Source organism: Spea bombifrons, chromosome 1 (genome assembly GCF_027358695.1).
Source record: "Spea bombifrons isolate aSpeBom1 chromosome 1, aSpeBom1.2.pri, whole genome shotgun sequence".
Classification (NCBI taxonomy): Eukaryota; Metazoa; Chordata; class Amphibia; order Anura; family Pelobatidae; genus Spea; species Spea bombifrons.
In genome coordinates this window covers 146,016,893-146,043,039 of record NC_071087.1, presented here as the reverse complement: position 1 = coordinate 146,043,039, position 26,147 = coordinate 146,016,893, and the positions used below count along the sequence as shown (strand labels likewise).

At 38.2% G+C, this 26,147-nt stretch overlaps 1 protein-coding gene across 2 annotated transcripts in view; it reads left to right on the top strand.

Annotated features, from left to right (window-relative positions):
• MAST4 (microtubule associated serine/threonine kinase family member 4) overlaps positions 1-25,431 on the top strand; it is a 61,521-nt gene extending 36,090 nt beyond the window's left edge. Inside the window, exons 12-26 of one of the 2 annotated variants that reach the window (XM_053448003.1) lie at positions 4,240-4,448; positions 4,812-4,950; positions 7,559-7,691; positions 8,939-9,104; positions 12,542-12,643; positions 14,548-14,670; positions 14,781-14,893; positions 15,075-15,202; positions 15,595-15,812; positions 17,350-17,550; positions 19,052-19,278; positions 19,791-19,913; positions 20,036-20,172; positions 21,005-21,186; positions 21,616-25,431. In XM_053448003.1, the coding sequence (XP_053303978.1) occupies positions 4,240-4,448; positions 4,812-4,950; positions 7,559-7,691; positions 8,939-9,104; positions 12,542-12,643; positions 14,548-14,670; positions 14,781-14,893; positions 15,075-15,202; positions 15,595-15,812; positions 17,350-17,550; positions 19,052-19,278; positions 19,791-19,913; positions 20,036-20,172; positions 21,005-21,186; positions 21,616-25,004 (5,590 nt within the window). In that variant the 3' untranslated portion in view covers positions 25,005-25,431. The remainder of the gene's footprint in view (positions 1-4,239; positions 4,449-4,811; positions 4,951-7,558; positions 7,692-8,938; positions 9,105-12,541; positions 12,644-14,547; positions 14,671-14,780; positions 14,894-15,074; positions 15,203-15,594; positions 15,813-17,349; positions 17,551-19,051; positions 19,279-19,790; positions 19,914-20,035; positions 20,173-21,004; positions 21,187-21,615) is intronic. The other variant, XM_053448004.1, reaches the window with a different exon arrangement.
• The last annotated feature ends 716 nt before the right edge of the window (positions 25,432-26,147 follow it).

Here is a 26,147-nt window from a genome sequence, read left to right as displayed (position 1 = left end):
ACGCTGTTTAAACAAATGTGCTAAGGGGCGCGTGCTAAAGCCTATGAGAACTCTACAAACAAGAAACTGTCTTTGCTGCATTTCACAGAGGACCGCATTTTATTGATCTTTAGTGGTTCTAGCTAACAGTTTATAAGGGGGATAAGTCAGAAGAGCTTGCAGGTTTGCGTTGAATAAGTTCAGTGCATTTGGTTTTAGTTGAAGTCTCGTCTTTGTTTTTTGTATTGATTTGATCTGTTGTGGTCAGTTGCTGAGTATAATGGGAATTGTAGTCCATGTGAACTGGAGTTTGGGAAGTTGGGAAATGCTTCTTTAACTAGATTTTAGCCTATTTACTTTCCGTCCTTTTAGGGATTATTCTATTTTTAAGGGTCCTAGGTGATTTCATGATTCAATATAAATAAATACAGATGAAGATGTATACATCACAGTAATGATTTTAAAAGTAGTCTCTGTTACTCTTGTCTCTACATCTATCCTTTGACCACTTGGAGCCATGAGCAGCTGCTTAATCCATGAGCATTCCTTGCCAACTTGTTTGATTTCAAAAAGAATGGATGCATTAAGGGTTAACATAGTTTGCCTGTAAATTTGTGATTAAGAAATAGTTTCCTGACCCAAATTCCTGGTTTCATAAAGCTGTAATATCAGCTGTCCCTCTCCTTTGTTTCGTTCTTTCGTTGGCTGTGTTTGTGCTGAGGATCTAGAACCAGATCTTTAGGAATTAGTATTTCCTCATCTCTGCATGAGCGCTTTGTCTGGTTCTTATGGCTTTTGTGTTTGCTGGAAAATGGTTTGTCGTCATGAAATCATTAATGAGCTTATTTCTTTTAACTCTCTAAGTTGAAAGTTCTGTTGGAGCTTAGAGACTGTCGTGAAAGTGATTTTCAGCAAACACAGTTTACAGAGCAATGCGGCCCCCGTGGAACTTGCTCTAACCAGTAGTTTTGGCTACCATTTGATCTGTAACTGGTATGTAGAATTCCCTTCAGGTAACTGATGAATTATCCCCTAGAAGACCTTATTTCATCTTCATCTACACACCAGTGTTGAGGTCCAGTGTTGGTTTAAGGAAATCGTATCTTTGCAGTCATAAAATAGAACTAATTATTTTTCGCATTTATTTTAATACTTGACCATGAAGATTTTTTTCTTCCCAGATAGGCTTTTTGCGTTTTGTAATCTATTCCACTAGTAATATATTTGTTTAATAGATTAGTCCCGCACGCTTTGTTCGGTGATTAGTTTTGAGCGATCATTGCCAGGCGTAAGCAGAAAATCATAGTTTAGCGTAACTCTAGTGCTTAATAAAAGTTAATAGCCAGTAATGTGGTTGAAGAAATATCCGTTAGTTTGATCACAAGGCAGGGTAATGGATGTCTGGTTCTATACAGGCTCCTATTTTTGGCCGCATGAAGTGTGTTGGGTTCTGCAGATAGCAGCTGCTGTTTGATCCGTTTCATCGCAGACCCCTGCCTGTCTGGCTACTAATGCACTAAAAGCGGCACTGTGTCAGCGCACTGTGATTACAATTTATTCTTAAGTTTGCTGGAACATCAAAACTTAAACCCAGGTTAAGTCGGAAAATGCCAAAAAACTATTTTCTTTCAGCATTTGATGGTGGGCACGGGTGAGGTCCATAATACCGCGAGGCCATGGGAGTAATGAGTGTCCCATATGGGCCCATGCGCGGGAAGACACCGGTGGTCCCCATAACATTTTGGTGCCCTTGTCAGATACAGATTTTGCTTCTGTGGGTCACATAAGAATCTTAATTATAGGGATAAGACTTTCTGTGGGATTTACTCATTTCCCTAAGCCTTATTTTGGCAATTGAGTTATTGGTGAAAGTAGTTAATGGGTAATTAATAAACCCTATTTTTTTTTTTGGTGTATTTTCCTCTGTTTCTGCATATAGCCACAAGAGTTACATTATTTCGGTGCATCACTAGATATAGCATGTTATGGGCTGGCTTACTACTAATGTCACCAGCCCCCCCTGCTGCCTTATGAAGCCATGGTGGATAGAGGATCCTAAACATAATTTCCTTTACTTTGTTTAGAAAGCCTCGGTTGTAGAAAACAAAGTGGACTTATATATGTGTGTGTGTATATATATATATATATATATATATATATATATATATATATATATATATATATATACATATATATACACACCAACCAACAGAATGGTTCCACCACCAGAAACGTTAAACTTTGCACCAGTTTCTGTTGTAGAAGCTATAAATGTAAACATAGTTTGATTTTATTTTTAAGTAGATAAATAGCTATATTATGTATAGTATGTATAATATAATTTCCCTGGGAAGGAGTGCTGAGGACATTGAACTGATGGCACAAAATGTAAGAGAAAGTTTCCTTTTCCATGGAGACAAAGGGGCTGTACATATTGATTTATACATTATAAGAAGATGTTGCGTTGCACATTAAGCGAATGTGACACACGGTTGTATGTGAAGGATTATTGTGTATTAATAGAAGGTGTGACTTGCCAGTCGCGTCTGCGGTAGTTTTACTCATTATGAATAAGATAAATGTGTTCCAGCGCCAGGAAGGATACATACTCATCGGAGTCAGACATGCGTGAGTGTTCATTACTCCATACATGATGCTCACGACCCCCTCTGTATGTAGATATCTGTGGGGCAACGGCTTAACCATTTGTTAAGGTTCATTAACGTCAGGTGCATTTTGGAGCAGCAAACATCTTATTTAATATATAGGATGTATATTAATTTTTTAGACCTTTAAATTATATCAGGCTAGACAAGAGAATACCATAGTAGAATAAAATATTGTTCCTGCAATGGAGAGCCCTTGTTGCCATTACCTGAACGTGACAAAGTATCTCAGTACATAGATAACTGTAATATGTGTACATATACCGCGGATGTGATATATATATATATATATATATATATATATATATATTCAATTTTAAAAACTCGTTGGTTTCTTTGTGTTTAGTATACAAAGGCTTATCCTTATCTCCTCTACTTGCCTGCGGTCCTTCATTGTGAACCCCTTTCGCGCATGGGCTTAAACACGGCAAAGAACAGCAGTATAGTCTGCTGATGCGTGATGCTTTCTCTTTTTGTAGATTTTTTCGATGTCCATCAAGACTTGTTTTTATGATTTGAAGTCTTTTTTTCTGTGGTTTTATGGAACAGAAGCTATTCAATGAGCACTGCTGGAAATTTGAAGAATTTCTTGCCTTTTTTATTTTATTTTTTTAAATTTGCCTTGAATTCATACGTATCCACCAGAAGTCTGTTCTTGTTTTGTAAATGAGTGTGATAATAGTTTCTCATTGATATACTAGCACTAATGGAACACTGGCTTGATTACCTTTTTGTGGATACAACGATAGATTTTGTCGTCTTTTTCAATATGAATGGCTAACAAGCATTATTAGCAATCTATTTAAAATGTTATAAAAGGAAAAATTTGAGGTTTCATTTGCAAAGATGGAAAATACTAAAGCGCACAGAGCTGAGAGTATATGTCCAGCTCTTGACGTGGGAAGATAAAGGCCGTTGGTGTTTCCGGGACTGCGTTATCTGTTGGATATCAATCGCTCACACTGTGGTCTTAATGCAGCCATAGAGGGCGTACGGGGTAACGCCATAGAATTCAGTACCTCAATATACAATCTCGTATTAAAAGGGATATATAGAAATGTTAGTGTGATGGAATCCCCAATATATATATATATTATAATATGCCTTAGGTGCTTTTAAATAGTATTTGCTGGGTGTGCACTGATCTTTTGCTTTGTTGTGTGTACGTTGACTCTGAATGTGTGTATACTTTTTAAACTTTTTAGGTTGTGCGCTCCCCTATTTTGTATATTTTTGGTTGCTTTGTGCATTGGTGTCCAGAAGGCTTTAAATTGCTTGAGTCTCAGCAGGTTAAAATGTGATGCAGTCCCACTAATTCACCTCCTTGGCCATATAAAATGAGATAGGACTCGTCAAAATTTAGAGTATTTTGACGTAGTGGCGGGCTTAGCAATATATGGCTATATAGTGTGACCAAATCCCCAATATTTATGCCTTATATAGGTGCAAATCTTTGTGACTAATTAAAGCAACAGTTGAGCTTCTAGAATGCCAGAAATGCCCTTTATTTTTTCTCCATGCTTTTTAGGCATTATGTGCTTATAATGTATTAAGACAAATGTAATTAATTACATTGTTGTTTTTTTTTTTTTAGTGCTGTTTACCTTGTGCGTCATAAAGAAACCCGTCAAAGATTTGCCATGAAAAAGATCAACAAGCAGAACTTAATCCTCCGAAATCAGATTCAACAGGCGTTTGTGGAAAGGGATATACTAACATTTGCAGAAAATCCATTTGTTGTCAGCATGTATTGTTCATTTGAGACAAGACGCCATTTATGCATGGTCATGGAGTATGTTGAAGGTAAGTTCATTCAAGCCTCTGCGTCTCTCAGTTGCTATCGCAAAAGTCATTTCAAAAGGAGCCCATAGATTATGCTGTATTTGTTATAGACAAAAGAAAATCAGTCTAGTTCGCTTGTACTTTAGAATTGAATCATTGTGTCTGTCTATATATTTACTGCGTGTAATAAAAGAATGGATGGACATAGGAATCTGGTGCGAAATGTGGGTATCAGTTTAATTTTATTACTAGCCAAGAATGAAAGCATCCACAGTGATCAGTATAGGAATTCAGAAAAGTGTCAGCTTTAAAAATAAAAACGTTGTCCTTTGGATATCTGCCTTCAGGTTTGGAGGAGATTCATGAAATTATTTCTTTACTTAGGAGGAGACTGTGCGACCTTATTGAAGAATATAGGTCCATTGCCAGTGGACATGGCACAGATGTATTTTGCTGAAACGGTTCTGGCCTTGGAATATCTCCATAACTATGGAATAGTGCACCGAGATCTGAAACCTGACAAGTATGTAACACGCTTTGATCTTCTTGCCAAACGTTACGTGGTAATATTCAGAGGTGATCACGAGGATAATGCATTTGTGTTCTTTCTCCAAAGCCTCCAAAGAGTAGATTCTTTGGCCGATCTTCATGGTATTTCAGTGGGCGTTTTAATCAGTGAAACTATTCAAAGCTTCTCTGTGCACCGCAAATGAAATATTAAAAATATATACAATATTTGAATATATTTTATATGATTTCGTGGGGTCTTTTTAGCTTTCTGCATGGAAACAAAATACAATCCAGAGACCGTTTTCTGTATCCGGAGTGTCTGCATCTGGCAGCACTACAATGTCCTATTCAGCGTGCTCCAAATATAATCGGTTACTTCAATTATCTCCATATGACCTAATGTGCGGCAGATACAGCGTAGACGGTTCTCTGGACTGATTGAAATCATCTCCGCCAAAATAAATTATAACTCTGTTAGTCATTATCATGCCCTTTATTCATCTGTAAATGAAACATTGTAACATCAAGTAATCCATCCCAAGAAGTTACCTGTGTATCCATTTTCTTTTTCTGAAATCAGACAGTGTCTTAGAGAAGGAACAGTTCACCATGTGTCAGGAATTGTGCAATAGACCCGTGTCTATCCATGCAGCACTAATATACAATATACCGGTATACTGCATATAAGACCATCTTTTGCTTTATTTTTAATCCAACCAGAACTGTAAAACAGTCTTTAGTGTAGTTAATGCCAAATAACAAAGCTGTTAGAAGCAGGACATCTAAACTGTACTTTTTACAAGTGGAAAGCTCTTCTGTAGCATAATTATGGGCAAACAATGTTATAATGTTGCTGACATGTTTTATAAGCAGATATAGCACTATGCCTTGCTTTACAATGTGTGCACTGTGCCGTGATCATAGCAAAACATATTACCCAGTGTTATATAAAGAAAATTCAGGTGCCAGACAGCACGTGTACGCTTATCGCCACCTGTTTGGGGATACGGAGGCCTGTATTTTAATTTATTATTTTGCTGATAATATAATGGAAGTCGTTTTTATCGCATGACGTTTGATTTAGAAGAGGAGACTCTGCGATGACGCTGTGAGTCTTTGTGTTGAAGGAGTTAGCAGACCTCTTAAGCAGGTTCGCGTTCATTAATACTATAAACATGCTCCCTGATATTTTATTAATAGGACTCTTATGGGATATGCAGCTATGAGACAATGCCTAGGATGAGCTGCCTCAGAGGATCTCAATAAAAGATTTCAATCATTCTGCATTTCATAGCCCACAATAGCTAACCTGCGCGCATGGTATGGACGCTGGAAGAGCACCGTAGTGATATCAATATGGCTTTAGCCGACTCTTTGTGATTAGAGAGCTTAGCGAGATGGAATAACAAAGCAAATGACAGACGTGTGCTGATGATTGCATGGTCACTGCTAGTTGATATATCTGAACAGACAAGAAAAATAATAACTAGGATTATATGGGCCAGGACACAGAGATCCTTTCATTAATAGTTGACCTTAATTAGGGAACCTTGCTAAATATTTAAAACGACTATAAAAAGGATTATCGTCTTATTTCACGGACCCGCATGTACCTGGCGTAAACAATTGCGTAAAATTATACGGCGATCCAGCATAGGTAACAAGCATGCAGTGAGTTCTGCTTAATTATCTGTTAATTAGTAGACCTAAACAGCTGCTTCTGTGTTTTCATTCCTCATTTTTTAAATAGGCATTTTGCTATTTTTTAATTATTTTATCCGTGAACATTATTGGCGCTCATCTAATTTATGCTTCCCACCCAACTCGGTGGAAATCGCTCTCCAAGTCTGCTCCAGGCAAAATGCCCTTTCCAAAAGAGAATGCATACATTAAATAAATGTACATTAAATATATGTTAACATAAAGAACATTTAAGTATTCTAAGAAGGTGAAGAAGGTTTAAATTCTCTATGGTTCTCTATTCTAATATGGTTGCCCTCTCTGATGTTTTCTGAATTGCATTAAATATTTATTTATTGGTTGTCTGCACCAATTTTCTCAGGATTTAGTTCTACATCAATAAAGACAATAATAAAAAGATTTCCAAGATAACGTAATACGAACCTTATTTTTTCTAGTTAATATTTAATAGTGTAAGTAAATCTGTAAATGATATACAGAGCGCCAGATTTCAAGTACAATATTTAGAAGTTTGTATTTGGTGATTCTTTTTAAAAAATGTTGTTTGACTGAAACATGAAGACAACTTATGACCTTGTAAAAGTGTTTAACGCTCTATTGTGTATTCATAACTAGGTCAGGAGTAATATCTCCTTTTGTACTTTTTCTGTTTTAAATAATTCATACCCCCTGTTTATTCTTTACCACATTCTTAATAAAACTCACTGTTTGGGTTACATACTATATTTTTTTGTACATGTAACGCGTCTTTTCCCTGTACATAAAAGATAATTGGAGCGTATGCTGTTTTGAAATGTCGTGACAGGATTAAAAATGTTTTTTGTGTCCTTTTGCTAAGCAAAAAATCAATATGTGAATTTGTAAACGTATATTTATGGATTATCGCCCATAGTGTAATCTCTGAGCGCTTTAATTCACAGCTTGTTGGTGACATCCATGGGGCATATCAAGCTTACGGATTTTGGACTTTCAAAAGTGGGCCTTATGAGCATGACAACCAACTTGTATGAGGGACATATTGAGAAAGATGCACGCGAGTTTCTTGACAAACAGGTATAAACATGAGCTACGTTGGCCAAAGGCAACCAAGAAAGTCACTTTAATAGTTTGCTGGAGTTATTTTTTTTTTTTATTTTTGTTGTTTTTTCCAGCTTTGTTATTTTTAGGGTTTAATGGATTACACTTGTAGGCACCAATGTGTATTATTATACGGAGATGCTTTTCATTTTGTTATTCATCTAGCTCAAATACTTATCACCAAATGAGACGAATGTATTGAAGTGAACTGTATTTGTGTTAAATTCTGCCTTAGGTACTAATTGAAATTAGTAAAGTTCTAGAATCATGAATTTTCATTTATATATATATATATATATATATATATATATATATATATATATATATATAATTTTATTTTGGACCCCAATAATGAGTGATTTTTGGAGTGTGTCACCTGTCCAACATGATGGCAGACAGCATTAAAAGGCAGATGTATGAATAACGCAACTAGGGAGCACCTGTGATTCTCAGTAGGGTAGTTTTGGAGCTTGTGATTCATGGCACAATTAGAGTTGTTAAAATCCTAGTTATGGACCATTTCCCTGTTCATGCTTCATTACCTTTTGTCTACAATCCGGCTATTCTAACGTGACTTGGATGTATCCATCCAAAATGTAACATGCGTGGCTATATGAATCATTTGGCTTTATTCTTTCACCATTAGTGAATTGTTCATTTTTTATTTTACTTTTTATTGGTCAAATGTAAACAGTATGTGGGCGAGAAAACCATATTTACACCAATATAGCTTAGTGTCATAGACAACTGTGTGTTTAAAATACAGGTTTTTCTAGGCGTATAAAATGTTATGAAATTTGTGAATTCACCCACCGCCAAAAATAATTGATGTTTTATTTGTTTTAACCTGCTCCGTTCAAGTGCGATCTCCCATTGCTCCGGTGTCTATACTTCCTGTAATTAAGTTGCAGAGCCTCATCCATCACATGTCAAGAAAAACCCAGAAACACATTTTTTATACTCACAGCCACAAGGCTAAAATATGATGTTATTGCAAAGACTTGTCCTTGGCAAACTCTGTGTGGGAAATATAAATTGTGGTTTCCATTGCTTTACATCAGACCAATAAGCAATTAAGAGCCTTTCGCAAGGAAAAGAAAATGCCAAATAATGTAATAAAGGATGAAAACTTTTTCCAAGTCACCCCAAAGGCCTGTTTGTTCATGTCCACCTATTAGTTATTCTGCCGAAAATGTGAAAGTATATTTTTGTCTTTGTTTTAGGTGTGTGGCACCCCGGAATATATAGCCCCAGAAGTGATCTTGCGGCAGGGTTACGGGAAACCTGTGGATTGGTGGGCAATGGGAATTATCCTCTATGAGTTTCTGGTTGGCTGTGTGCCATTCTTTGGGGATACCCCAGAAGAACTTTTTGGGCAGGTTATCAGCGGTATGTATAACTAAAGGCGTAAATTTCAGTCCATGACAACACTGAGGTTATACGTGTTTCAGGTTGCTCTGGTTGAGTGGTGTATAAGTAACCCAAGAATGTTGTTGTGTTGGTGTAAATACTGTACTTTAAATAAACTGTTTTCCGGAATATATTGATCACAAAACTAATGTGCCCATAATGGTTAAATCAGAATTTAGATTATAATATGAGATGCTCTATATCTGAGATCAGGAAACCGTGCATATCTTATTATTAGAGGTATGCAAGGTATACCAGACCAAGAAAGACCCCAGGGCCCTGCTCTACGTGACATAGAAAGACCTAGGGGTCCACTAAGCTATGAGGACTTTTTAGCCCCAGAGCTGGTCTCTTCCCTACATCTCCAATCTGAACGCAACGCAACAGCGTGCAAGACATGGAGAAGCATCTCATTTCTAACTATGTTCTACCTGTTTCTTTTCTTTAACAAAGTAACCCTGAGGGAAGATGAGTGTTTTTTTTCCTCCTAGGTTTTGTAACATGGAGAGTCATAAAGGAGAGAACCATCTTTTTTTCTTTAGGAAATCATGAATTTTTGTAAAAATTTTTTAAAGGCAGGGGCGTGAGAAATTGGATGAGCCATAACATGTTGGCGCACGACATGGATACTGGATCTGAACATTTACTATTGTAGCCCAGGCTACTATCATTTGTACAATGCATGTACTGCTAGAATTTATTTGAAAGCTTAAATGTAAGCATGTTTATAAATAATTTCCATGTCAACGCTGGCAAATTCAGACATAGGGCTTTATATTCACAAATACACCATGGTGCGGTATTTGAAAAATGGGCCTATCGCCATAGTAATGAACGCAATGGTCCAATCATCAGGGGCATTTACAGCCACAGAAAGATTAGCGTTAATGACACAAATAACTAAATTTACATTAATGCAACTAATCCCGAGGAACAAATGTTTCTCTATTATTACAAATAACGCAGAGCCAAAAAGGAAGCCACCAAAATCCACAGTTTAATGATTTCACTGAGGGTTATTACAAGGTAATGTTATTTATATAACAGCTGTTCCCCTTTCATTTAAAATTCAATAACCTTCCAGATCGGAACCTGCAGGCTGACCTGAAGTACCGCTACGCAGCTTGCGGCAAAACTAAATGATAATTAAACAAAATCCCTTATTTCCCTACCTGCTGTTCCCAGAAATTTCCCAGATGCGTTAAAAGGCTAAGGTTATGCCAACAAGCGTATGATCATCGTGGCATGTAAGACGCTGATTTTTACTGCCATGTGATTTTTGCCCAGCTAGTGCGGAGATGTGTTTTAAAGTATAATGCCCTTGAAATTTCCAGTATGACTTAGAAAAGACAGTTCATGGAATGACTCAAAAATGCCCTTATGTAAATCGTGTGGTTTCCAAGCTGCTGCTTTAACCCTTCGGATGCAAGAGGAACCATCTGCATGTATTTTATTGCAATTCTCAACCAACTGAACATTTAAGGGTTAATGGTACAAATTGTTAAGGGAATCAACCTGTTTAATTAAGGTAACCGGCAGAGCTTTGCCCTCCACTGCCTAGAAACCTCTACATATTCATGCATTCTAATTTAAATCCAATTTAACCTGATATCACAGCAAAGTATGCATGGAGATTGTGAGTTTTCCCCTAATTTAATTTCTCTTTTAGATCGATGTGCATGTTCCCCTGTTCTAAAATGTGATCCTTTTCTGTGAACCGAAATTAGGCAAATAGCAATGAAATGCATGCATCTTATTCTTCACTCCACTCAAATTTAAATACTTATTTTCTAATGAACCTACATTTATGATGTGTTTTTTTTTTTCTTTTCATTATTAACCTCCTCGTTTTTGATTTTAACTTTTGAGTGTCTGGTGTAAATAGCGCAGCAGAGCTTTCCTACACATAGTTCTGGCGCAGGATAACGAGTTCACATTTAGAATGTTTCTGATAAAGGCAGCTTGTATACAGCTTGTATACAGTCACACATTAACACTATACTATATACAGATGTCTAGAGTTATGTTATTAATGTTACCTGGAAAGAAAACAAAAGAAGCCGTATAAAAATGTATTAATCCGGCAGCACACCATCTCGGGCAATTGCTGCAAAATTAAGCAGGTTGTTATCCTGTATTTAAAAGGGAATGCGTGTATGGGACAAGAACATAGCATGACCCCTGTATAAGTTAATGGTAAGGCAGTTCCCTAAATAAGAAGTACATTTTTTTGCATCAGTACATAAAAAAGTCATTGCAGAACTGTAAGAGATGGGGAAAAAACAAGTTAATGGAATGGGAGATTTCAGCTATGAAGACAGGCTCCCTGAAAAATTACCTTGTTTACTTTGAAGAAAAGATACACGCACGTGCACGTGCACACACACATGCACGTGCACACACACATGCACGTGCACACACACATGCACGTGCACACACACATGCACACGCACACACACATGCACACGCACACACACATGCACACGCACACACTATATACACACACATGCACACGCACACACTATATGCACACGCATGCACACGCACATACTATATACACACGCATGCACACGCACATACTATATATGCACACGCACATACTATATATACACACATACTATATACACACACACACACACACACACACACACACACATATACATATATATATATATATATATATATATATATATATATACACATATATATATATATACACATATACAGATCAAGGAGATCTGTGCCGATAGAGCATTATTTTCCTTCAGCTTGACCTTATGGTCACCTATGGGTTTGCTTGTAACCAGGCCACTACAGTGGAGATTAAATATGCCTTATTACTCCTAGTCATAAATATCTTGATCGGTGTTGGCCCATGTGTAAGAATACTGGTTATTTATGCATACGTATTTATGATCTTGACCACTAATCTACGGGGAGGTGTCTGGTAAACAGGTTTTGCAAGACTGCAAGTAGATGCATAGATTAAAGAGATGAAAAGAGTTTTGTTTGGCCTCCTGTTTCCTTTATGCGTTCTCTAATGATTCATATAGCGTTGATAAATTATTTCATAATGTAGCAGTACATTTGCATGCGAGAAATGCATACTTCTGCCATATTGCATTTAACTCTGCTACCACAATACTATCTAGATTACTTTTATACAGCTTACAGTCTTAGTGGTGATAAACAAATGGTATCTGTGGTCTTCATATTGATTTATATCCATGCTTAGCAAAAGTTCCAAAGAACAATCTATGCTATCGGAGCCCCGCTAAACAACTGTTCGTAGGCTTTGACCTCATTTCTATGTACTCCAGAAGTAAAACTGGTTTCTTTTCTATGGTGGTTTTGGGTTATGGTTAATTGTGGTATTATCGCGTTTTTTTCAAATAAATATCCTTTTGTCTCTGTAGATGAAATCAATTGGCCAGAAAAGGAAGATGCTCCGCCAACTGATGCTCAGGATCTAATATCTTTTTTGCTCAGGCAAAACCCTATGGAAAGACTGGGGACAGGTAATGTGCATCGTTTATTGATTTATAGCTCACAACACTGTACAATGGGACAAATGCGTAAAAAAAAAATTCTACTTTTGCAAAGGCAGATCAGCATAAAGAAAGCTGTCATTCCACCTACATTACTGAAATACTATGTAAATCACTGTATGATTATCTCAATTACCCACGTTATTGGCTTGACACAAGGTGAAAGGGTAAAATTAAAAGGTTTGCCCCACAAACTTTGCCCTATGTTATGCAATACATAACATATTTGCCCATTGCAAATTGTAAGAAATTGGAGAAAAGTGGTACCGGTTTTTAATCATCTTGTTCATTGAATGCTGCCCCATGCCCTGTCGTTTTATTTAATAAAACTACACCAAAGAAACAGACACAATCGGTCTTTAAATATCTTTAATGTTGTTTTACCGGCCTGCTGGTTTCCTTTGTTCTTTTCCTATATAAAGTTAACAGCCATGTTTAGCTGTTCTTGTCTACTAAAAGGTTGTTGTAATAAATGAAGTGGCATAAACTAGTATAAGAGTTTGCCGAATGACCCTGGAAGAGATGGAGGGCTGCCCCAATTGGTCTCATTATGGTCGTTGGGTGCCATATCTGCCCCTTATGCGAACCTCATTAAAAACACAAGACTCGTTATTTCCCTTCATAGTCAGCAGTGCCTACAAGCATAAGGGCAGAAAAGTTACTTTAGGCCCAGCAAAAGATTAAGATGTTTCAACCCAGACAACTGCATTTAAGGTATATTTACAAATGCTGAGTTGTCTAAATTTTAAGATAGATTGCAAGCCCGTAGATCCACTGATATTAGCCAATGTGCATTTAGAAGCTGCTCAACTTTTCTAGTTCCCGGCTCACTGTGACACCGCTCTGTATCTTTGCCCCTTTCATAAAGTATCTGCAACAGGTCTGTAAAAATATCGGTCAGACCCAGACATGGATGCCCCTAAACATGACCTGCTGGATAGACTCAAGAGACGCTGATGTATGGTTTGTCCTTTTGCCCTTGCTCTTTTGTTGCAAGGTAATGACAGGTGTTGTCTCACAGGATTTAGACTTCACCGTATTTGCCCTCAACATGTTTTGTTTCCCTCCCTCCTGTCCACGTAGCTGAAAACCATCGCTTGTAAGAAGCTCCTTACGTTCTTTTCATGATGCTGATCCAATTTCCACCTATATCAGACACTTCACTTTTCCACTTTACACAGGGGTTTTAAAATAGTTCCAAATAATGGTAATATGTTGAATATTACACCCTTATACTGTATATATGAACACCCTTATTCTGTAACCAAAAAAAAGACTATTGCATTTACAGCGGTTTTGGCTGCCGTTACGCATATGCTTAGGAGTTTTCACTCATGCATTTTTTTGCATATTCCCAATTAAATAAAATGGGTTTCAGATTATAAATTGCTGATTATCTAACTGAAATTGTGGAAAGTTACATATAAAACACGTGCCTGGCCTCTTTAGACAAACCATTATGTGACGATGTGTAGAGCTGTTGCTGTTGTCCTGTTTTTTGCCATTACCTCCAGATATCAGCCCTTTTTGAGATGTTGGCTTGGCTTGATCATTTTATTTCTAATCAGTAGTGAATACATTGTATCTGTTGTAGCCAGTTATTTATTAGCAGGTAAAAACCATTTGGCCCGTCTTTTTGCCTATTTTCCTGGATATATATATAAATTGATTTGGTCTTAGATTCCGGATGGCTTCATGTCTTTTCCATGCGTGTTTAAATTACCTTACTGGAAATGTTAAAGCATTTGTATAATGGCAGCAGAAATAGCGCATACTCAGTAATTAAAAATAGCGCTTTCTTGCTTTCCAATCAGTGACCCCCAACACATCAAAGATATCTTGTTAATGTTAACCCTTTTTGTTCTTTATTTCAGGTGGTGCGTATGAAGTAAAACAGCACCCCTTTTTTTGTGCCTTAGACTGGAACAGTTTATTAAGACAAAAGGCAGAGTTCATTCCACAGCTGGAGTCAGAGGACGACACTAGCTATTTTGACAGTAAGTCCAATCATATATAAATGAAATCTTTTTTGTTTTTGTGCATTATCAATGGGTATATAATCCCAGGGGCCTTATTATTAATGATTACTGCTATTGATGTTTTGCAGCGCGTTCTGAGAAGTACCATCATATGGAAACTGAAGAGGAAGATGATACAAATGATGAAGATTTCAGCATGGAAATTAGACAGTTTTCTTCTTCTTCCCACAGATTTTCAAAAGTATGTGAAGTATAAAGTCTACCAACTATGGCAGAGTACAGGCTTGTGGGACTTCTGTAGTAACTTCACTAGAGATTGTTTGTTTCTTCCCAGTTAATCGTGCTTAACCTATCACTTACCTTATTGCCAGGATCATATGTATATATATAATTTTTAACAATGTCATTTTTAATTAATCTAGGTATTTAGTAGCATTGACCAATTAATGCAAAGCAAAGTAGAAGAGAAGGACAATGTCTCAGAAAAATCAAGTAACCTCAATTTACCACCCGTGGAATCCTTAAGCTGGAGTTCTGAGTATTCAGAAATGTGAGTATAGGCGCCTTAGAGGGAGCACTGTCTGCCCCTTACATTTCACTGCACTCAATGTTTCCAGCACGGAAACCGAGCAAGAAGACGATTTGGACCTAAAAACCCTTATGGACTGCGTAACTGGACAGGTCACCTCATCGGAAAGAAATATCAAGCAATTGTGTGTACTTTATATTGTTAAATAATTATTGCAGCTATTTAATGGAATTTAAAAACACCCCAAAGTACAACTCTGGAATAAGCAGGAGTCTCAAGTTATTTATTGCACATAAACTAGCCAGAATCTCCCGTAATGCTACAAATAATGTAGGTAGATGATCGTAATGCCCCCCCCCGTGAATATCTAAACTCCGTGATGTATTAATAACTCTTATTTTCTTTTAAAACAGGCAGCAACTGTCTATATCAACGTCTTCTGACACGGAAAGTCGCGCCGATCGGCACAATAGCCTGCTACCCAAATTTGCCATTTCCTCAGATACAGAACATGAAGACCTTGGTGAATCCCAACAAAATCCAGATAAGCCTGCTCTAGTATCTGTGGACTCCCTGCAAGAGGATCCAGATGCTACTACTCCAGTCAGCATTAGTAGTTCTACGGTGTCAGGTAGGTTTTTAATTTTGTGTTTAAACCAGGACTTCATTAACATCTAACAGATTGTCATGATGACAGCGATCACTAGCATTACCGGTGGGAATCTATATATATTGGGCTGTCAATTAACATATTAATAATGGCAACAGACCTCTTTATTTACTAAACACTTTAGAAGCTTCTCTTTCGATGTCAATGAGTATCTCTCCTTCTTCCTTGGACATTTCTTGGCCAGACTACATAAAGTAATGCCCTGCAGTATGGATGATGTATAACGCACTGATTCCCTTTCATACATACATCGCACATACTGCAGAGCAACACTTTTCCTGTGCTGTTCATGAATATGAAAACGTATACATGGCCGATGAGACAGACATTGACAGTGGTAATGCTGGCGCTATATACACTCGTATAATATAATGTCTGACTCATGGGGTCTACTTTAGAGCATAACTCCCATCACCACCCTCCCTCTCTCTCTCTGAATGTCTCCCTACTTTTCTTCTGTCACAGTCATGTTTCCTCCTTGCCCTCCGCCACTTTGTTCTTCCTCTTGGCTCTTCTTTTTCTGTGTCCTTCTGATGCGGTGGACACGGCTTCAGTGTCGTGTGAAGACATATGACATCAAATCCCGATGCACAGCATCAGTTTTCTGCGCGCACAGCAAAGGAGCCGGGTCGGAGGTCTGCATTCACAGACCTCCTGCTCCCTTGCCTGATTTTAAGTCGGTTAGAAGGAGATCTTTGATCTCCCCAACAGAGCCTTCTTCTGTAGAGGCGGACAAATATAATCTATCTCTGTAGTGTGCGCACCCAATGCCGGCCTGGTGGCAGCCCCCTGATGAGTGGCACCTGGAGTGGACCCTCTCGCACACCCCTCTTAGTACGGTACTGGTTTGCTGGGTATCGGTGTATCGCAGTGTTCTTCTGCCATGGCCATCTTTGTTCTCATGTGGCCCTCGTCAAACCTTTGATATTGGGCATGATAAATATATGATAAATAAATATGCATTTGGCAAACATGCCTATATGCTCACATAAAGCATTCATTTCTGAGGTTTCTGTGCGTTTTTCTTTCCCTTTTGTAATGATTGCAATATCAATTGTAAAAAATACATAATGTTTTGTATATTCCATATGGTATTCCTTTAATTATGTAAGGGGTAGGTCCCTTTTCTGTTGCACATGGTTTGAGATGGATACATTTCTTTTTAGCTCCTTTTTACACTGTAATGTTTGCATTATAAAAGATGTTTTGTGAATACATTGATTTATTATGTGTTAAAAGACTGGTAATACAGTGTTATAATCTGTGTATTTAATCCAGACTGGTCACATGGTGCTAGACATTGTAATGTTCTTCTAAACGTGTTCCAAAGATTTTTGCACGTGTCTGAGTTAAGTGGAACTACAGAGACTTTATTATGTTCTTGATCGCTCCATCCGGCTCACTCGGCTGCCCTCCCCTCTGGATTTGAAGAACGGAACAGATATATTCTTTCAAACTGCAGTTGTTTTAATATTTCTGTTCTTTCTTCCTTGTACAGTGAGTAGTTTCTCAGAGCACTTAGATCAGATAAATGGAAGAAGCGAGAGTGTGGACAGTACAGATAATTCCTCAAAGCCCTCCGATGAAACAACGTCTCATACGGTTCATCAGCGATTAGAAAGCACAGAGAAACAGAAACTGTCTGGAAAAGTCACTAAGTCCATCTCTGCTAGCGCTCTCTCCCTTATGATCCCTGGAGGTAGAAATAAAATATTCCGCATGATATTTTAATGACCTTGCATGACCTTCTTACCATTTGCAAATCATCAGCATAAACTCCATGCACTTTAAGTTCATTTTAAAACTTCTGCATCGGGCGATCTGTGCTTTCAGAATTCAGAGTAACTGCAGACAGGAATAAAATCGCTAAGCCTTGTTTATATCTGTATATGTGACCATAGTGGATGGATTTGCGCTGTTTTTGTCATATTGCAGTGTGGCCCTCTCTGTGCGAACAAAAAAACTACAGGGGTCCTTGCGCAAATTAAGGGTTACGAAAAATGAGTGCCACCTCGGACTGATAAACATTTCTTATTTTCCTTGATTTGGGTGGGGGTTTCACTATTTTCCCCACTCTAAAAGTATGCACGAGTCTGCGAGTGAAAATATAAACTGAAGTGGTGCCATGCGATCCAGCATGCAGCCCTTAATTCTGGGTCAAGACGAATCTCCAGGCACACACTGGTTTACTGTTTAACATTTTAGTACATATAAGAGTGAAACATGGGCAAACACCCGCACAAATATGTCTGACATGACGGGGGAGTGGCGGGCCTGAAGGAATATAGCTATAAAATCATTTTTTTAGCATAATTTGTCAATTCTATTGTTTTGCCCACAGTATTAATGTTGGTATGTGGAAATGCTCATATGCACCAACTATTGAGCACATGTGGCTCTTGGGGCATTAGCTGCTTCGGCAAATGTAAAACTTTTTGCATTGTGTAACAATTGTGTTACTTTCACACAACTGTACCGTAGGGGCCCAGAGCTTTGCTTGCCATAATGCTCATTTAATATTAGTATGGCTCGCCACATTTCCATTGGTAACCCAAATGTACGATGGCGGAGCTCCCTGTAACTTGTTTTGTTGATTTTTTTTTTTTTTTTTTTTTTACATTTGCATCCAAGTTGTTCTAGACGCTTATTAAAATATAATACTTTGCCAAAGCCGCCTGTATAATGAGCCTGGGCACCTGCTTTTGCTACCATTAGCACAGTTGGCCTCTAGTGTTTTTACAGCTGGAAGACAGTAGGTGCCTCACCTGTATTCAGAAGAACATCTATATGCAGAGTCAAATGATCCAATTAACTAATAATGTTATGGGGTATGGATAATGGAATACCACTCTTTCTGTAAAAAATAAGCAAGAGACATCAGAAAGCTCATGGCTGGTCTTCTCTACTTCTTGATGCATCTTGAAATCGTCTTAAATGAGCTGGTTATACCTCCGTAGCTTTGTCTTTTTATCTAAATGGAAAACCCTGCAGTGGTCACAGGTGTGACTGTGGTTTGTACTCTGCATTGCGTTTTGAATGTTTTGCATGACGTTATTTTTCGGATTCATTCAGCACACATGACATTGCTTGCTTGTGTTTTTCTACCCATCTGCCTCTTTTACAAACTAATATTAACTGAATCAATAGCAATGTTACATGATGTTATAACAGATACTTTATAGAGACATCTTTTCTTGCAGACGTGTACAGCGTATCTCCATTGGGAAGCCCCATATCTCCACTCTCCATGTCTTCAGACCCTTCCTCAAGAGATTCCTCTCCTAGTCGCGACTCCTCCATCTCTTCTTTTACTCCAAAACAGCCAATCGTTATTCAGAGTTCTGGGAAGAAGTTTGGATTCACTCTTCAAGCCATTCGAGTGTTTGTTGGCGACAGTGATGTCTACACAGTTCATCATATTGTCTGGGTTAGTTACACTATTTCTCAGTGGACTTTATTCTGAAAAGCATAATGCATTTTATATGGAATGAGTAAATAGAATGGCTTTGACACAAGGAAGGCATTCATGACACAGTTTATTGTGGGTTACCTGGCGCTCTCTTCTGGGTGAGTAACATTGGCCATTCCCACTCCCCTACCTGGGAAAGAAGGAACTGGCCGGGACACCTGCATCAAGTGTTTCTAGGTATGCACTGAACTCAGCCATGCTCAGACGACCAAAAACAAGATGCTGATGTTTGGAAAAACAAGATTTTTTATTGATTGATGTGCCCAGTTTGTGACCCATCTTGATTTTTTGGCCTTAAAGAATCAAAGGACTATATTGAAGCTGTGCTGCTTTGAAATTAGATGAAGTGTTTACATTGAAATACTAGACACCCATGTTTAGAGATTAAATGTTTGAGAAGTGTGAATTGTGTCTGAATGTAGCCACATCATCAGTTTCTTGAAAACTGATATTGTTTTTCTTTACCTTAGAATGTTGAAGAAGGGAGCCCTGCCTATCAAGCAGGTCTTAAGGCTGGGGACCTTATTACGCACATAAATGGCGAGCCAGTCCATGGACTTGTACACACTGAGGTCATAGAACTACTTCTGAAGGTAACTTACTAAAGTAGCTACAAACCTATTCTTTTATTCCTTGTAAGAAAAAGAAAATTGTTGGCTATTAAGCTATTAATATCCTCTAATAATCTTGTTTTCAATGTTTTTTTTGTTTGTAGAGTGGTCGCAGGGTAGCTATCACTACAACTGCCTTTGAGAATACTTCAATCAAAACAGGGCCTGCAAGAAGAAATAGTTACAAAAGCCGCATGGTTAGACGGAGTAAGAAAACCAAGAAGAAGGAGAATATGGAAAGGTCAGTTACAGCTATTTATTTTCTGTTAAAGAAGTAATATCTGTACGTTACACATGTCTGTTAAATCTAAATCAAGCTTTATTGCTTTTATTTCTGCATTGTGGTCTTTCATAAAACTCAAATTAAATTATGATGCAGTTTTTAAATTGTGTTTTCTAGATAAATGACTACTTTTATCTTAAAGAAAAACATTGCACATTTTTGGAACAATATTTTAAAACAGATTTAAAGTATTACTGTTATAGAATGAAATGTTTGTATGCTAATTTTACTACACTTTTGAGGCCCAACAAAATGTTTGATATCTGATACAGGGGAGCATGGTTTTATAAATCTTTAGTATCAAATCACTGGTCAAAAATGATGAACGTTATGTCCTTAAGTTGTATATCTCTGCCTAAAATGTCCATGCTTCTTTGCACTTTAGTGAGATTAAAGCTGGATTGTTTTGAGACCATGTAGACTTATTGTCATAAGTTTTATTATGGTGGCTGTATCGTGGAATGCTTCTATCACTTTTTTGCTCACCATAAATATATTTAATATGTGCCTAGCAAACATCTAGGAAACAAGAAGCCTCAACACTCCAAAATAATTGTTATAGTTTTTATATAACCATATAATCATAATAAATGTTATATACCACCTGTATCTGGTGGAAAACCACTTTCACCCAAGAGATATGTAGGGGGGTGATTGGTGAGGCTCACGGGTACAATTTAATAATTGAATATAGTTACATTCTATTAATTGTTGTTAGAAGTCCCTTGTTCTGTGTAAATAGCAGTTGTTATACTGATTGTTTACATTTTCATTTCTTCTGCCTCTCCAGGAGGAGGTCTTTCTTTAAAAAGCTAGCAAAGCAGCCATCTCCTCTCCTTCACACAAGCAGAAGTTTTTCCAGCCTAAACCGATCACTCTCCTCTGGGGAAAGTTTGCCTGCATCTCCAACTCATAGTTTGTCTCCAAGATCTCCTACTCCAAGTTGCCGCTCCACCCCAGATTTCCCTTCTGGTAAGTTGCTCTCGACACAAAATCAGTTAACTGGATCGACAGGTATTAATGCTTGGAAACATCGAACGTGATGCACTTCCTAAGTCTTCTTTTGCAAGTTGTGTTATTGTATTTTAAATAAAGGTTATCGTTGGATATATGGACACTTTGTTACTAAAAATTGGTAAAGTAGTTAAACCGTACCCATTGAACACCAAGGTACGCTCAGATAAAAACATGAACAGATTAGACACGTACACAACTCCACCAGTGCTGCATAATGTGATTTGTTTGGCTGCAAATTCATTCTTTAGAATAATTTATTGTAGTTTCGTACATATCAACATTTCATAAAAAGCAAACGCAAAACTCTTCTTGGATGATTTGTAACTTAGTAAAATTGCTCCCATTTTAAAAAAAAAAAAATTATTTCTTCTCCTCCTTCTTTAGGAACAAACTCTTCACAGAGCAGCTCTCCGAGTTCTAGTGCACCAAACTCCCCAGCGGGTTCTGGCCATATACGACCAAGCACTCTTCATGGCTTAGGTCCAAAGATTGGAGGACAAAGATACAGGTCTGGACGACGTAAATCTGCTGGTAGCATTCCACTCTCACCATTAGCCAGGACGCCGTCACCAACACCACAGCCGCCATCTCCCAAGCGATCTCCATCACCTCTATCTGGGCATGCAGCGGGAAATTCGAAAGCAACCCCAAATTTCCCTGCGAAAACACACTCTCCTCCAACCATTGTACGGCATGTTGTTCGACCTAAAAGTGCCGAGCCCCCTAGGTCTCCGTTGTTAAAGAGAGTCCAGTCAGAGGAAAAACTGTCACCATCGTATTGCTGTGAAAAAAAGCATTTATGTCCCCGCAAGCACAATCTTGAAATAACAAAGGAAGAAGCACACAAGCAACCCTCTCAAAGAGATATAGCTTTGCAAAGCCTAGAAGTGAATACTTGTGATGCCCCTTCATCGACACGAGTTAGGCCTGTAGAACAAGGCTGTCTGAAGCGGCCAGTGTCGAGAAAGGTAGGCAGGCAAGAGTCTTTAGATGAATTAGACAAAGAAAAACTAATGGCCAAGATAGCCATAAAGAAAAAAGACTTGTCTGAAAGAAAAGACCCTGCTTTGAAACAAAGCATAATGCATGATCTGCGTAATGAGCTTGGGAATCAGGCCACATTAGGAGTGCAGAACAAGGAAGAAAGAGGACCCCAGAATAAGAGATCAAATCAATCAGATAATAAACTTACTCCCAACGAGAGTCAATCTGGAAGTATTACATTTAAAGACACACACTCCAAAGGCATGGGTCCTTGGTCTAATGGTGCCAGAGTTCCATCCGATTCCCACTTGTGCCATGGGTCTCAGCCTGTCGAAACTGCGCTTGTTTCATACGAATTAAAGAAAAATCCTTCTGCTTGCACTCTTCTTGAAAGGCTTCCTCATTCACCAGATAGAATATTAAAGGATGAGACTCCAGAGAAATCAACCAATGGTGATCTTCTTAGAAAGAAAATATCATTTGATGAAAAGGATGGCAGTCTTAGCGCTGTACTACAGCTGAAGCCTTCATACTTACACAGCGATTCTGTGAGTTCCCTTGATAACAGAACTTCTATGGCTGCTGTTCAGAGTACGTCACTTTCCTTTACATCACTAAAAGCCACTACCAATAGATTAGAGAACAATGCTGATAAACCTCTGGTCATACCCTCTGAAGCATCCGTCCGAAAAAGCCCTTCTGAATATAAGTTGGAAACTAGATCTGTTTCTTCTTTGAAACCAATTGAAGGAACATTAGATATAGCATTGCTGTCGGGACCAAAAGTTTCAAAAACAGAGTCTGATGGTATCTTGTCAGACAAACAATGTTACAATAAGACATCTAAAACTGAGCAGTCAATATTTAATTCAAAGCTTGAAACTGTATACAAATCAGCCAATATAAGCACATTAATACCTGAGACAAGCTCTAAATGCTTAAGCCAGCATCCTGCACACCAGGGACCCATTAAAGAGAATCCTAAAGAATCTGTACAGTCCAAACACAATGTCACAGAGATGACTGAAAATAAGGAAATAGTTTCCATTTCCATGGCAAGCTCTAGTGAGTTTAGAGGCAACCACAATTTGGAGGCAGCTCGTTCGACAGTTAGGTGTCCAGAGGTTGATGTATTGCCTGCTTTTATGAAAGGTAATAGACAAGAAATGAGAAGTCAGGACTTGTCCTCAGTCAAGTGCTCATTGGAGCAAAGATTTGCTAACTCAGACTCTGAAAAAACGAATTCATCCAGAGAATCCTCGGGGAATGCAGTCAGAAATGCCTTGACAAAATCCAGTAACTCAGACCAAGGCGTATCTGCACTAGGCAAGTTGGGAGATCTAAAAAATTCAGCAGGGACACGGACAGATCTCACCCAAAATGTAAACAAATTGAAGGCTACAACAGATTCCTCCAGTCATTCTGAGAATGTACACAACAAAATAACATCCAATATGCAACCTACTTCTCCCCTTATTAGGAACGGCAAAAGCGAAAAGCCGCAAGAAAGTACAATCCTCCAAAACAGTATTTCATATGCAGCAAAGACTAAGGAAGTATCACTTCCGGTTACTAAGGCACAAAGCTGTGGTGGAACACCGCAGTCTGTCTCTACCGGTATTTGCTCCGGAGAGGGTAACCATGTACAAGTAAAATCCCCTCTGCCTGTAAAACATCAGTCCGCTCGCATGCATTTGGATGACTGCCTCAATAAATCGAAAGAAGGAGTTGATTATAAATCTAGTTCCTTTAGAACAACACAGACTGAAAGACCTAGTTTTCTTCAAAGTCAGTGTGTCAGCTTGGCAAAGAAAGAAGTGGTTATGCAGAAATCATCTTGTACCGATAAAATGAGCAGTGGTCCCAGCACCGATTCCCTGTCCCAGGGTAAAGAGACTGTTAAAACAGAAAAGAATTCCATTGCTTCTGCTCCTAAAGGAAGTACAAAGAGCACCTTGGCTGGAACCGCATCTGAATTTCAATTGAATGGAAACCAGTCATCAAACCCGGAGGCTCCAGTATGTTCTAACCCTGTCAATCTCAACGAATGCTCTGCAAAGACTCACTTAAGAGAAAAAACAAGCCTCCATCCTAAGCTTACTCGAGCAACAGCAGGCAAAAGCTGTGTTCAGAGCAGACCATCTCTAGATGGGTCGGAACTTGGACTTTCGGCTAAAGATAAGTCACAAAATAAATGCACCGAAGCACTTTATGTCCCAGGTGACAAAAGAGAAACTAAGTTTGGATGCAATGTTACAAAAAGGGAAGTGACTTTTGAAAAGCCCAAACCTGGTAGCTCTCCAAACTTAATAGGGAAAGAATCAGAGGTTAAGAAGGTGTCCTGCGATGCAGATAGTGTTGCTGCTTTGCCTGTAACTACCATTGTACCTCAAACTGATGGGTCCTTGGTGAAAGTGCATTCATCTGAATGTTCGGTAAGCACTTGTAAGGAAAAAAACGAACAACCTGCTAGTGTGAATGTTACAAATTCCAAGGCTAAAAAAGAATTGTCGTTATCTGGTAAAAGTCATGCCTTATCAAAGGAAGATAACTTACCTTCTAAATCTGTTTCTGAAAAGCACCCATGCCTCGTTACACACACTGTAAATGCAGTCATTAATCGGAGGGATCCTCCCCTCTCCCCCAGTAAGAAAACTGCAACCAAAAATTTGCCCAAATCACCAGCATCGATTGATAATTCCTGTGCACTTTCCTCTGACAAAGACATTAAAGGACAAAAACGAGGCAAGGAAGCATCACAGAGTAACCCCAACCAAAAGACTGCATGATCGGCCAACATCTTCAAGACCTCTTTACTGTAGTAGCTGCTAGCCTCGGAATACCTTCAGAAACCAGCACTGTGTCGTGTATTCCATGCAACGTTCCATGTGGTGGGGTCAAAACGGATGTAACACAATTCTCCCACACTGTTTTCTGTCTGCTTTGGGTAAATTGTTCTGGTGTATAAGTCGGAGGACTGGAAGGGCTATGGGAAAATGGTCTGTGTAAAATATCAATGTTGCATATTGTGATGAATGTAGAATATACAGTTTGCTGCTGAATTTCACTCTTTGTTTTCTGAAGCTAAATATGCATCTCTAAAACTCAAAGAAAATTGACAATACCATATTTACTTTAAATTAGCTCATCTTTTTGAACGTTGGTGCTTAGGATGGAAATTAAAATGCAAATGAGTGGCTTTGCATTGTGATTTTCTAAGTTTACCTTAACCGTAGTCATGCTGTAGAATTGATTGAAAAATAACACATTTTGGAAATCAGAAGAATACCCAGCATGCTCTGCTACCCTGTGCTTATATTTAATTCATTACAGATTCTATATGGCATACTGGAAATTGCAAATGAACAATACTTATAGTTGTTCCTGAATGCAAGTGTCCCTACTGTTATTTTGGTAAAAAAATTCTAGAAATAATGCTTGTTTACCAATGAGCTTACACCTATTGGTGAGTGTGAAAACTTACTGAAAGCCGCACAGAATAAATCATTTCTTACTACACCCTGCTCCCACTGAGCATTAAAACAGCCTCTTCTGCAAGTTCTTCAAGTCAACAGATGTTTCTTGAGAAACGTACCTCCTTCTGTACTGTTACAATACGGCCCGCAAACATTAAAGCACTATTGACATGTTGTATAATACACCCCTGGGTTGTAGAATAAATGTAAAACTGCATTAAGTTCGATGATTAGTTTGGAACACCGGTAAAGACAGAATTTTGTATTCAAGATTTAAAAATAAAACACACACACCTAAGCCAATGAATTAACCTGTGTTCAAGCAGACACATTTTGGAATCCTGATCTTTGACGCTTCCTGTAGGACTAATTGGCTAAAACCTGCATTAAAAAAAAGTCACAATGTTTGCCCCAACTTTAGCTTTACATCTAACATGTTCCATCGCTTAAAACTGA